The following is a 14954-nucleotide window of genomic DNA, read 5'->3' on the forward strand; positions in this document are numbered from 1 at the left end:
TGTAAACAAATGACTGTGTCCGGAAAACACCTGACCATCCTGAAAGGTAAGACAACAGGGGGTCCGGTACTACAGGGGGGGGGCATTTGCGGAAAATATCACATCTACAAGTGCTGTGGGCTTGAAGAACAACTATTTTCGGCAAAGAGGTTTGGTGTAGAGGGAAAAGGGAGCAGACCAAGTACAGAGCCAAATGTCAAGTTTACTAAGTATTGAGGGTTTAAGTCAGGGGTGGGCAGCATCTTTTTTTCAGGGGGCCATACTGAATTTGATAAAGTGAGTGAAGGGCCACACATTGAACTATTGAATTGAAACCTGAAACATAGTGCTGAATTATGTTAAAACCGCATGAATTTGATAGAACGCACTGCTTTATCACTCACATTATCAAACATATTCCCTATTTTGTGCGGCATCTTATGCCTTACGACTAATTTTATTAGGCATTTTTTATTTTGAAAAACATTTTAAAAATAGGGAAAATGCCCGATCTACTCAAGCTCACAATGCGTCGCCGTAGTACAGCTATTTTCACTATGTTTTTTTTCTTTAAATAATAAAAAATGCCTAATAAGATAAGACTTAAGATGAAAGATTGCATTATGTTATAAATATGGATCCATGGCAGACTGTTTCAATGTTTCAATTATAAACATGATAGGATGGAATATGGAATGCAGGTAATGGTATTTATTAAGATGGTACATACATATTAATTACTAATAATTCATTGCTCTATGTAAATTAATTTCCCTAAAAATCATTAACATAATGCTGCCTTTTAGGATGTAGATTTTTGGGGGGTTATTTCGTTTTTCTTTGAGGACTTCGAGGGCCGGATTGAGATGGTCAAAGGGCCGTTCCGTATGTTGCCCATGTGTGGTTTAAGTGGTTAAATGACTGAAAATGCACTTAAGCCACAGCAGTGAAAGCAGTAGCCAAAGTTCCAATACCCCAACTTCCACACTCGGGTCCTCTTCTCGCACATTAGTCCCGCTTCAGAGTGAGGAGGTGAGGATTAGATGCGATCAAGCCGGCTGGACTGACGGCCACATTCTAATTCCTCACTCCTGCCTGCTCACTCACTCACTACTCCTGAACGTCATGTTGTATAATATGAGATGCTGTATTTCTCATATAAGAGCTGATTGACATGCATTCTCGCACAATAAACAGCATGATTGTATAAATAAAAATCAATCCACAGTCTTGAAGACTCACCTCTTCAGACTCCACCTCAGCCCCTATACTTGGCCTAGCCTTGACGACCAAGCAGTCTTATGCAGTGGTTAGAATGTAATTTAGTTAAAGTGGGGTCTGGGGACCCCCAGGGGTCCTTCGGGGGGTTCCTGGGGGTCCCCAGCAAAATGTGTTAATACAGCGTCACAATCATTTCAACCACTTTAACCATATTTTATACTTTGGCTATTCAAAAATAGCAGATCTACAAACTCACAGAGTGCCGTGCCTTTAACATTAGATCGGACGGGACTGGGTTTGTTGTGATCACATTATTTCCGGGTATACTCTTCTCCAGAAGTCATATGGATCACTCATAGGTTGGCGAACAGCGCCACCTAGCGTAAACACTGAAAACACTGTTTTGACGTGTCACGCATCATTGGCACTATGACGAAAAATCTTCGTCGACTACCTTTTTTCACTGACAAAAACGAAATAAAAACCAAATAAAAACTAAGCTATGATGACTTAAACCTAGACTAAATATATTGATAATTTCGTCAATGAATAAAAACTAGGACAAGTCATTTTATGTTTGGTTGCGGATGTTGCGGGTGTTGCTATTTTCAGCATGCAACCAAGTGTAAAATCAGCCATTACGATCAAGGACGCCATCAAGGCACTGCCAAAATACATTTTAGTCGACTAAATCAACTGTAGATTTAGTCGGCTATAATCTCATGATTTTTTGTCGACTAAAACTAGACAAAAACTAAACAGAATTGTATTCAAAAGACTATGACTAAAACGAAATCAAAATTTGCTGTCAAAATCAACACTACACTGTGGGCTTTGGAAAAAAAGTATATGTTACATGTCATTGGCACTGAATGGGTTAAGAGTGTCTGATAAATGCCTATTGTAAATGTTAATTGAATTTGAATCAACACTTTTCATTCACCCCACAAATAAAACACACCAATGCATTGTGTGTGTGTGTGTGTGTGTGTGTGTGTGTGTGTGTGTGTGTGTGTGTGTGTGTGTGTGTGTGTGTGTGTGTGTGTGTGTGTGCGTGCGCGTGTGCGTGTGTGTGCGCGCGTGCGCGTGCGTGCGTGTCAGTGTTAAATGCATGTTCCCAGGAGGAGGTGTGTGTCAAAGACGTGAGGATTCTTCCCAACCTGAACGAGTCCTATCTGCCCGTGATGCCCGACGGGTCCGTGATGCTGGTGGACAATGTCTGGTAAGTGGTAATACACACACACACACACACACACACACACACACACACACACACACACACACACACACACACACACACACACACACACACACACACACACACACACACACACGTTTGTAGCACTATACTTGTGAGGACACCAACATTTGAGGACAGCGATTTTATTAATTATTGATTATGTCTGCCACTCTTTTTTACGGTATAAGCCTGAAGCTGAAAAACAGCAGATCTACAAGCCCAACACTGAGCATACATCAGGCATTACTTTAATCTCTAATCCCTAAACCTAACCTCTAAATGTCTAATCCTAAACCTATCCTCTAAATGTCGAATCTTAAACCTAATGTATAAATGTTTAATCTTAATCCTAACCCCAACCTGAATATTGTTGCTGTCGGGCAGAAACCAGCCAACTCCATTTTGACGCTTTTGCATTTTTTTCCATAAATCAGTGCTATTGAACACCCTTTACGTCTGTGTGTTGGTAAAAAAAAATGCATTGAACGAATGAAAAGTATTAAAAAGCGCTTCTGACAAAACTAGCTAACTCCATTGGATCCTCAAACTTTCTGCTAAACCTCCACCGGAGTTAGCTGGTTTTGCTGACTCCTGGCTCCACCCCCTTTTGACCTCCAACCTCATTGTGAGCTTGGAGGTCCATTCAGCTGTTCTTATCAATGATGAACAAAACCTCCTAACTCCACTTTTTGTTTTGTTTAGTTTTTTGGAGTTTGGAGTTTCTGTAAATGTTATTATGCTTGTGGGGACACAAGTATAGTAATACAAACACAAACACGCACACGCTAGGGCATTAACGAATAGTGATTTATGGTATTCGAGTTATTCGACCCAAAAGTATTCGAATAGTCGATTATTCGGCAGACGCATCTTTTTTTTTTATCCAATAAAAAACGAGCAATCCTCGGCCTCTCGTTGAAATGCTGTGTTGCGAGGCTAAACATAACAAGCCAGTAAACGGTTAACTAATTAGGAGGCGGGACAAACCCGAGGGTTAGTGAAATACCAGTGGCTGTTTACAATTGAGCCGCGACCTGATTGGACTAAGCCAACAGCAAGTTTGTGTGTGCTAACTGCGTCATTGGGATTTCCCCATAGGATTTCCCCTGGTACGCCATGGTTTGACAGCTGTATATAGTTTGACTGCACTAACAAAGCAACAGTTACTTGCGGGAGTGTTTCTCTTTCCTTTTCTAAAATCTAAATAGGCCGAACTTAAATTATGTTACTTTAGCATGAAATAATATAGAAAATGACTGTTCAAACAAATATAATCAGCAACAAGCAGTTATGTCCAACTTCGGTCATTAGGCTATGATGCATTGTGATACGTGCGATACGACAGTTTTAAATACAAGATCAACTTATTATTAAACGTAATCTCAGCAATAAATATGAATTTCCACAGGTTGCTTAACGTTTACCAATGTATTTGTTTATTGTACTCGTGCTGTTTTACATTTCTGTCTAATAAAACATCAATCAATCAATTGTATGACAAGGAAAAGAAACAGGAGTGCTGGCATTCTTTTGCAAACAAACTAAAATAAAATAAATAATACAATAAAAATATAAACAATCACTTTAACTTTTACACTTTTTAACTTTGCAGCAATAAGACAGTTGTAAACAAAACGTAGGCCAGGCCTGCTACTCACCACCGCTAAGAAACGGGCCACCTATAGTCCAGAACATAGGCTAACTAGACGGGTCGCAATTCTGGGAAATTGCAAAGTGTGGTTGCGCCGACGCCGGTCGCAGGTCGCCGCCGCCGGGACTTGAGGAATATGCTTGGAGGAATACCGTCGGAGGCCGCGCGACGTGCCATTCGAATTTGGTGCTGATTGGATCCTGCGTTCGTGATACATGGCGTTTTGATTAAAAAAAATAGGCCCCTCCCACTAAACAAATAGGCCCCTCCCACAAATGTAGCGGGCCAATGACAACGTCCTGTAACTCCTGAGATCACCTGCTTTTCATTTCGAGAGGAGTGATCCCCCCAAAAATCATGTTTTTGCATCAAACGGTTACGTTTTGCGCAGTTGTGGCACCCCCTATGGATCAAAGTGGAAATGCTTTTGGGGATTCGTTGAGTAAACCACCCTTGATATATGATTACAATTTGGGATCGACCGGACGTTTTGTTCATGATTTTTGGCCTTTTATGTAGAACAGGCCCCTCCCGCTAACTTTGGAATCCATTTACGGACGAACGGTAAGGACTATCAAAATGCCGTTTGGATATGTTTATCGCATGGGTCCAAAGATCATGTGTACCGATTTGTGTGGACAAAATATGTGGGAGGAGGAGCTTAAAGTGTGTTTTGAAGAAAATTCAAAATGGCGGAAAATCTATCCTGACGCAAATGGGCGTGGCCTATATAAGGAGTTGCGTCATGACCCAAGGAATCTAGGGAAAAAGAAATTTTGATTTTACGACCTACGGTTCAAGAGTTATAGGCCAAAAGGTAAAGTGGGCTGTTATAGCGCCACCATGTGGCCGACTGGTGTGATTTTTTTTTAAATAATTTTGCAATAAACTATTAACCTCCCCTCCAAGTCATGTAACTCTAGCCCTTATGGTTTCCGAGAAAAAAATACTTGAATGGGAGTTTTTGCAATTCCCATTAAAGTGGATGGGGAAATTTAATGCACTAATAAATCAATATCAAAAAATCTATCCAGACGCAAATGGGCGTGGCCTATATGGGGAGATGCGTCGTGACCCAAGGAATCTAGGGAAAAAAATATTTTTATTTTACGACCTCCGGTTCAAGAGTTATAGGCCAAAACGTAAAGTGGGCTGTTATAGCGCCACCATGAGGCCGACTGGTGTAATTCTTTTTTTAATAATTTCGGACTAAATCATGAACCACCCCTCCAAATCTTGAAACTCTAGCCCTTACGGTTTCTGAGAAATAAATACTTGAATGGGAGTTTTTTCATTTTCCCATTAAAGTGGATGGGGAAATTTAATGCACTAATAAATCAATATCAATTAAACTATGTAACCAATCTCTTAGCAAAATGATAGCACACGATTCCCGGTGAGACCGGTCACTTTCACATATGGCACTAAATTGGGAAAAATAAACTGTGGGAGGAGTAGCGTGCCAAAGTATTGCGTGCTTCAGTTTACCAAGAACAATAGTCTGGTTGCCCTGTTAGGGCAACCACACTAATTATTCCACAGTAGGTCGAGCCGATATGGTAATAAAAAGATACGCATATTTACTGTAACATCGTCTTCTAGACTACTCGCTGTCGACAAAGTCCTCCTCGTTTATTATGGTCGTAGACTTGTGCTCCCGACTGTTGGCATTCAAGAAGATAAGGATATCCACGTGAGCTGGGTGTAAGCTTGATCGCTGCCTGGTAATCGTGTTCCCAGCGAGTGAAAACACCCTTTCACTCGGGGTACTGGTGGCTGGGACAGCCAGGTAGGTTTTGGCCAGCTTGGCCAAACGAGGGAACTCCTTCTCATAGCGCGCCCACCACTTCAGAGGGCTGCTCGTTGTGGGAATGCGGGTGATCTGGAGATAATCCTGTACCTCCTCTGTGCAAGTGTTGTTTACACTCGGTGCTTTTTTGCTGGCATAGTGAGGCCCAAACAGCTCCTCATAATCACTTTCGAGTCGCGTTTTTTTCCCCTCTGGCTCCCCCGTCTCCTCCGTCTCCTCTGTCTCGCTGTCCACGGCGGTATCTTCAGGGGCGTCTGTGGAATAAATAAGTCAGAATACCGATTGAGTGTATGTTCCACGTTTCAGTGAATGAAAGTTTATACATCCAATTTTGCATTTAGCATATAATACATTCATAATAAATACAATAAAATACATTTACCTGCTGTATCTGCAGTCTGGTCCGACTCCTCATCTTGCAGTAGTTGAATCAGGCTGCGTTTAACCCGCAGTCTGGTGTTCTCTGGGAGGAAGCAGAGATCTTTGAACCTCGGATCCAGTATACAGGCGATGATAGGAATCGAGCCCACCAAGTCGTAGTCTTCTGTGTCCAACTTGAATCTGGTTCTCAGCTGAGTTTGCACAGTTTTCTTAAAGTTGCGGGCTGCTGCTAAATCAGACTCATCAACTCTTAACACCCCATCGGGACCATCAGCCAGTAGGTTGAGGATAACAGGATAAATAAATGAGAGTCCAACATGCAATTCCCCACACATGATGGTAGTTGCCTTTGCAAGGGGGCTAAGCACGGGCAGTAGCTGCTGGATCAGCTCCCATTGTGAGGCTCTCATTGGAGGTTTCTTCTCACGGTGGGTTTGGTGACTGTCTCGTCTTCCAGTACGGCTTGGACAGGGATGCGCTGCTCGTTAAGTCGCTCCAGCATTGTGAAGGTTGAATTCCAACGCGTGGCACAGTCATTTTGGAGCCTGTTCTTTTTTACGTCGAACTGGGTTTGTCGTTTCTTCAGTGCACATGTTGCTTTAGCAGAGTGGCGGAAATGACTAACCACTCGCCTGGCCGCATCGATGGTTCTGGCTACTTCGGGTAAATCCAACCCTGCCTTAACTGCCAACTGTAATGTATGGCCAGTGCAGCCAAGATCTTCCGGGATCTCCGCACACAAACTCATCGCTAGGTTCATGCTGCTGGCATTATCGTGTACAACGCAGAAGACCTTCAGGCCCCACTCTTTGATTGTAGCCGTCAGCCTTTTGGCTATGTTGACAGCCGTATGCCTCTGGCATTAAGCAGGTAGTGAGGACCTTTGCATGCATCTCCCAGTCGTCGGTGAGATAATGCGCTGTCACGGTGATATATGGCTCCATGGTGGGAGACGTCCAGAGGTCTGTGGTGAGTGAAACAGTCGGATCTTTCAAATCAACTTCTAATTGTGCTCACAGTTCATCATAGTGGAGGTTGATGGTTTTCCATATTGTAGCATGTGAGGGGATAACGTAGCCTGGTTCAAAGAATTTGATGATGTCCTTAAAGCCCCTTCCCGACACTGCAGCCAGTGGTCTTGTATCCTTAACAATGAAGTTGACTAACAGACTTGTTATTTTCTTTTTTCTGCTGTCGGTGATGGGATGTTTGGAGAATTCTCCGATTGTGGTCTGCCTTTGTTGACACTTTTCTTGTCGGCTCGCATTGCCGCTGCGGTCGGCTGAGCTACGGCTGCTTGTGCTTGGCACCGACGGGTGCGTGGTCAAGTGGTTGAGCATACAGGTGGTACTGCTGTGATATTTTAGCTTTGCTTTACATATTTTGCAGGTCACAGTGTTACCTTCTCTTTTAAAGTATTTCCACGCTTTTTATGTTAAATTTTTAGCAGTGTCAGTCGCATTTTTCTCTGCCTCTTTCTCCGGCTCTTTTTCCTGCTCCATGTTTTTCTTTGTCGCTGTTTGTTTGTCAAGCGTTTGTCCCAATGGTTAGGTGAGTCAGGTGACACATGACGTCAGTATAGAGCATTAACAAATTCATCCACTAGAGGGCAGTGATAACTCATTCTTCTGACTGCCTATCTATCCAAGCTGTAAACCATTAAAAAATCCCCCCAAAAATAATTAAAAAAAATACCGAATATTCGACGTCGGTTTACAACGTCGAATAGTGGCTTTGATATTCGAATATTCGAATATTCGACTATTCGGTGAATGCCCTAGCACGAGCGCACAAACACACACACACACACACAACACACACACACACACACACACACACACACACACACACACACACACACACACACACACACACACACACACACACACACACACACACACACACACACACACACGCAGTGATACTAGGCTGTCTGTCAGTCATCAATCAGGAGTGGTCGCCATGGCGTCGTTCTGTCGAGTGGAGGGCGTGGCCGGCCACCTTCCCATCATGCTTTGCTCCCTGGAGGAACACGACTTCCTGTTCCAGCTTCACCTCAACGACCTGCCCGACGACGACTCTACTGAGGTTATTAACCCTAATTATTATTATTATTATCGAAATCCGTGAACTACAGACGTACGGACAGAGATTCTGTGCATTTATTGTATGAATATTATTATTATAATGATTATTTATGTTTTTCTCTGCAGGGATTGGAGGTTCCATTGGTCGCCGTGTTACAATGGTCGACTCCCAAGATGCCTTTCACCAACTGTATATACACGCACTACAGGTACACAACTGTAATTACACGCGCACTACACAACATGTATCTACATGAATTACGTTACAGGTGCACAACTTTGGCTACACACGCTACACAACACTACACAACTGTATCTACACACATTACAACTGTAACTTTTTTTTACCTTACTACCTGATACCCTAAGTGGTGGAAGAAGTACTCAGATGTTTTACTTAAGTAAAAGTAGCAACACCACAATATAAAAATACTCTTGTACAAGTAAAAGGCCTGTGTTCAAAATGTTGCTTGAGTAAAAGTACAAAAGTATTGGCATCAAAATATACTTAAAGTACCAAAAGTACAATACTAAAATGTTTGAAAATAGCAGATCTACAAGCTCAATGCGACACGTTGTAAGCTTGTAGATCGGCTATTTTTAAATGGCCTATGTATAAAATAGGGTTAAAGTGGTTAATGTATGTTTTATAATATATGGCGTGGTGACTGTTCTGCAGCCAGGATAGTACAGTAGATTAATGGCAAATTTCATAAGAATCGTTCACTTTATGTTTTTTTCAGAGAACAGTTAGGATTTAGAAGGCATTTATAGAATTAATTACTTACACACTTACATTAGGCTATATTTAGTTCGTTGAATTTCATAATTCCCTTAGAATCTAAGTATGTAATCATGGTATTGGATCTTTAGGTTATTTCCAGAGGAACCTTTGTGTAACATCGTGAAAACAGAAGTACATCTTGTGTAATGTGTAGTCACTATGTTGTCACTGCCAGTAATAGAGAACATATAGTTGGAGCTATGCCCACCGTTTTTCAAAAAGAGAGGATCAATAATAAGAGAGAATCATCAGTTTGAAGTAGAATGCTTCGGTTCTATGTACAGGTATAGGCTACATTTTAAATGTGTGTTTTGGCATGGGGTTGGCATGAATGGATTGATAACAGACAGAAAGCTACCACCGCTGCAATATTAACACATATTTTCTAGCACTATGGGTGTATACCTTCCTCAAAATCACTATGAGAATGAGAATACTGTGGGTCAAAAGATTAATGAATGAATGAATTAGCGATTCTGCAAGCCATAGAGGTGCTTCGCGTGTAAACAACTGTTGTGGAAAAAACACCTGCTGCAAAGGTGATATTCATGTTTGTAATGGTAAAATGTATCCTATGCATTACACACACTAAATTGTCTATTGAGATTTCATAATTCATAGTTCATAATTTCCTTAGAATCATGTAGGCTAAACATGGTATTAAATCTTTAGGTGATTTACAGTGGAAACCTTTGTGCAAGCCAGTCCACTCCAATGGTTCGCAACGCAATTGTGCAACTGCAATACTTGCAACTACTTGCAACCATTTCCCTAAAGACACAGGCCTGCAACAGGTCAGTCCAAACCGCTGCAATGTCTTGCAACTGGTCGCAAGTTGCGATATAGTTGCATTGGTGTGGACTGGCCTTCAACATCTTTCATGAAAACAGAAATACACCTTGTTTAATGTATAGTCAATATATGTTACCACTGCCTGTAATAGATGAAATTTATTATCAACTTTATTGAGATAAAACCATCCGTTTGAAGTGGAATGCTTCATTCGGTTCTATCGATAATTTTGAAAAGTGTGTTTTGGCATGGGGTTATGAATGGAGTGATAACACACAGAAAGCTACCACCGCTGCGATGCTATCACATATTTTCCAGCACTAAGGGTGTATACCTTCACAAAAAATACTAGGAGAATTATTCCCCCCAGATGGTACCCCTGGCTCACAGACTATGACAAAAACTACACGTATAATAATGCAATGTGAGACCCATAAAATAGTTAAGGCCAACATTCATTTATGTAGATAATTATGCTGAAATAGGACAATATAATAACTCAAGGCCAAAGCGTAAAGCAACCTGCTATAGCGCCACCATGGGATCGATTTGAAGAATTTCAGGGGGGGGGGGGGGGGCACGCACGCACGCACGCACGCACTCACTCACTCACTCACTCACTCACTCAGCATATCATGCTTTTAAGTTTTATCGTGGTTTTAAGTAGTAGTTTTAAATGTACTTTGTGTCTTTTATAGTGACATAGGTATATATGTATTGACTATATGTATGTTTGTCCTTTTAACCACTGCACAAACGAAGTTCCGAAAGGAAAATAAAGTTGTTTGAATTGAATTGGACTCACTCACTCACTCAAATATGAAAATCTGACTTTTTTTTACGACCATATTTGGGGAAATTTCATTTCTGGGCTATTAAACTGTAGGCTCCGCCTCTCCGCAGACTCCCCAGCGTGCGATTGGACAAACCCAGATTCGTGATGACGGCCAGCTGCCCCAGCACCGCCCAGGTCAAAGGTCACTTCCTGGTTCGATACAACCTGTTCAACAACCTCCAGGACTTCCTGTCTGTCCGCCTGGTCTGGACGCCTGAGAGTAAGAACCGCGGTGCGCGCGCATGTGTGTGTGTGTGTGTGTGTGTGTGTGTGTGTGTGTGTGTGTGTGTGTGTGTGTGTGTGTGTGTGTGTGTGTGTGTGTGTGTGTGTGTGTTTGTATTACTATACATACATGTGAGTAACTATACACCAAAATTGTCCCATAATCAGAGGTGAGGTTTAGGGGTTGGAATTGGACTTAAACATGATTTATACATAGTTATGTGTGAGTTTTTATAAATATTGAACCAATGAAAAGTATTAAAACCTTGGTCAAAAAGTATTGACCTTGTGACTAAATAATACCCATTGGAACACAGCTTCTTTTTTTCTTTTCTTTTTTACATTTCCTGAAAAGTAACAGCTTTGGACATAAGAGGTTTCCACCTTACAGTGATGTTTGTGTGAGCAGTTTTGGGGGTGAACTATCCCTTTAATATGCAAAGTGTCAAGTGCCAGTTTGTCAGTATAGAGGTATGGTAGGTGAGGCTGCTATGTGCGTAGATATGAGCTATGTTTGTAGATATGTGGGTTTATGTGTATGTGCGTAGACACTGATATGTACGTAGATATGAGCTGTTTGTAGATATGTGGTTAGGTACACTGTGTTGTGTGCATAGACATGTTCCTTATTACAAGAGGTTGACTTCCCTTTACTGAAAGCACTGATGGAAAAAGTACTCATTTTTTTTACCCTATTCTAGAAAGTCTGTTACAAGTACAAGTTCGGTATTCAAAATTGACTTGAGTAAAAGTATTGGCATCAAACAGAGAGTTGAAGGGTCCCCTTATAACGTCCTAAAGAGCAGTGCTTCTCAACCCCTTCAATACGACTATTTGCTTGTAGATGTGGTATTAACCCATTAAGACCTGAGGCCGATTCTACAAATGTCTTCTAAATCTAAGTTTTTCATGTCAAGGACCCCCAAAATGTTTTAATGTGGCCAAATACATATTAATTTGGGGGTCCTTAGCCCATTAAGACCGGGAAAGCATCTGTCATTTTAGATTTTAACCATTTTAACCATTATCTTACTACTTAATACTTTGGCAATTCAAAAATAGCAGATCTACAAGCTCCAGAGGGCCGTACTATGAGCTTGTAGATCTGATATTTTTTGAAAAATCCTGAAAATGTATGCAAATCTTTGAATATGTCTTTTTGAATATGTATATTTTTAAAGCGATCATTTGTTGCTATATCAGTGGTGCTTAACATTTTCATGTCAAGTGTCCCCAAAATGATATGTATTTGGCCGCGGACCCCCATCTCTGTTGTTCCAGGGACTCCCAGAAGCAAAGATTTGAGTTACAAATGTTCGCTTTAAAAAATATATTCAAAGATTTCCACAAATTTTCACGATTATTCAAAAAATAGCAGACCTACAAGCTCATAGCGCTATGAGCTTGTAGGTCTGCAATTTTTGAAAAGCCAATGTATGAAATAATGGTTAAAGTGGTTACACAGATGCGTCTTAATGGGATAACCCATTAAAACCTGTGTGTGTGTGTGTGTGTGTGTGTGTGTGTGTGTGTGTGTGTGTGTGTGTGTGTGTGTGTGTGTGTGTGTGTGTGTGTGTGTGTGTGTGTGTGTGTGTGTGTGTGTGTGTGTGTGCGTGCGTGCGTGCGTGTGTCAGGTCGTGTGCAGGGTGAAGACAGTGCGTTGGACGCGGTAGTGTGTGTGTCTCCCGTCAGTAACCTGGGTCCCAGTCGTAAAGGAAGCAGTTTGTCCTTCACTGTGGCCTTCCACATACTGAAGTCTGGACTCTATGAGGTACACACACACACACACACACACACACACACACACACACACACACACTCACACACCAGTGATTTTCAACCTTTTCTGGCCGTGACACCCTAAAATAACCATATTTGAACTGGGGACCCCCAAAATAATCATTTTGACTGAGGACCCCCCCACCGTGCTTAGCCGATTTACAAGCTCACAGAGCTTGTAGATCGGCTATTTTCTAAATCTTTGCCTCTTTCTCATATTATTTGACAATTTGGCCAATGTTTGACCAGTTTTTATAGTATTGCTTGTTTATTACTTTAGTTTTTTTAGGTATTAAAAAGGTCTTAAAAGTCCTTAAATTGTCACTTTACTGTCATCTGGGGACACCTCCAAAAACATGTGGGGACCCCCAGGGTAGCCTTGACGACCTTGCAGGCTTAATGCTAAAATATAATTTAGATAGCGTGGCATGTAGACAGATGCCAGATGTTGACCTGGCATCTGATGGTGTGTATAGTTTCAATGTACAGATTATAGATCTTTTGTTATTATACTGTTTAGACTGATGATAGGTTCTTGGTTTATCTATGATTGGTTTATCCTATTACTATTACTATACATTTGATCGTATTTACCTGCTTACTGTAAATCGCTCTGTATTAAGAGCGTCTGCTAAATGCCTACATTGTAAATCTTAAATTGTAAACATACACGATAACAACACAAGGGGCCTCATTCACTAAGCTTGGGTCCGCACATAACTTTTTACTTATGTGCATATCAGCAACTTTCCATGTTCTGAGTCTGATTCAAAAAACATTTTTGGTCCGTGGATTTAAACAGACGTGAACACTTACACTCACGTCTGCTCGAGAGCAGACCCAAATGCCTCAAACCTTTCATATACGTTATTAGAATGCCTTATTCTCCATGCAAAATCAAGTGCCAAACCTCAAATTAAATATTTTATGTGCCCACCATTTGTCATCACAAATTAAAGACAAGAACAAATATGTATTTAAATTATCTGCTTAACCCATTGAGACCTGTTGCTACCTATACGTTGTTATACCTTTCAATCCGGATGCCACCTCTGTGTCTCATTAGCTGTTGCTATAATATAGTAACATTATTTTTTGTTTTTTATTTTTAGTAAGAATTTGAACGTTTTCAGAAAACTATGGTTAGGTCTTAGAAGGCGTTTTTAGAATCGGCCTCAGGTCTAAATGGGATACGATTGTTTTGTCACAAATATATAAATTTGCTGCACTATTGATACTGTACCAGCCATGCTGCCTTCTAGCCTGGTAAACCCTCCCTCCGGAAATCTCATTTCCATTTGATTCCAGGAGTGAGTCTGGCATGAAGGCTTGTATGGGCGTTTCTAGTGCATTACCAAATAACCGAGCCAATCAGCGTCCTCGCTCATTGTTTTGTGATTGACAGCGGGGGTAGGCCAATCAGGTGGAACCCGAGTGGTTCACACGTCATTAATCAATACACCTTTCATACAAGCTGCTCATTAACATCAAAGACAAACCAATTACTCCTGGTGATAATCACTGCAGCCTAAAGTGGCTTAATTGGACATCAAAGGGCCACTTGGACATCAGAGCTACATTACTCCCGCCCAGCTCCAGCCCACAGCCAAATTGCCCATATAGGTCTGCAGGCCAGACTCACTCCTGAAATAAAATACAAATGAGATTTCTGGAGGGAGGGTTTACCAGGCTAGCTTCCTTCTACGTATCGTCTTGTTTCTGCATAGTGGACACACACACACACACACGCACGCGCACACACACACACACACACACACACACACACACACACACACACACACACACACACACACACACACACACACACACACACACACACACACACACACACACACACACACACACACACACACACACACACACACACACACACACACACACACACTTCCCCTATGGCTGTGCGAGGGCCAGAGAGACACTTTTAGTGCTATTTAGCACCATTTATATTTAGTGTGAGATATGATCTACTGGTCCTCACATTTCAACATAAAGTTGATGATCAAATTGACCACTTCTGTAATTTGGTCACTTCTCTATTCTTCTTCTCTCTACTTCACTTCTTACTTGACCACAATGGAAACAAGCCCCCTAGGGCTTTTTGTGTTATCCTTTTAACAATAATTGTAAACCGTACCTCTGTATAATCTGAAAA

At 41.4% G+C, this 14954-nt stretch overlaps 1 protein-coding gene across 1 annotated transcript in view; it reads left to right on the forward strand.

The window, feature by feature from the left end:
• LOC308089961 (trafficking protein particle complex subunit 14-like) overlaps positions 1-14954 on the forward strand; it is a 36588-nt gene that overhangs the window by 8807 nt on the left and 12827 nt on the right. Inside the window, exons 6-11 of the mRNA XM_080434953.1 lie at positions 1-46; positions 2302-2422; positions 8223-8370; positions 8496-8578; positions 10849-11000; positions 12637-12773. The exon at positions 1-46 is cut by the window's left edge and continues 41 nt beyond it. Coding sequence (XP_080291079.1) covers positions 1-46; positions 2302-2422; positions 8223-8370; positions 8496-8578; positions 10849-11000; positions 12637-12773 — 687 coding nt within the window. The remainder of the gene's footprint in view (positions 47-2301; positions 2423-8222; positions 8371-8495; positions 8579-10848; positions 11001-12636; positions 12774-14954) is intronic.

The sequence above is a fragment of the Gymnoscopelus braueri genome (genome assembly GCF_963280865.1).
Source record: "Gymnoscopelus braueri genome assembly, chromosome: 8".
In the NCBI taxonomy this organism is placed as follows: Eukaryota; Metazoa; Chordata; class Actinopteri; order Myctophiformes; family Myctophidae; genus Gymnoscopelus; species Gymnoscopelus braueri.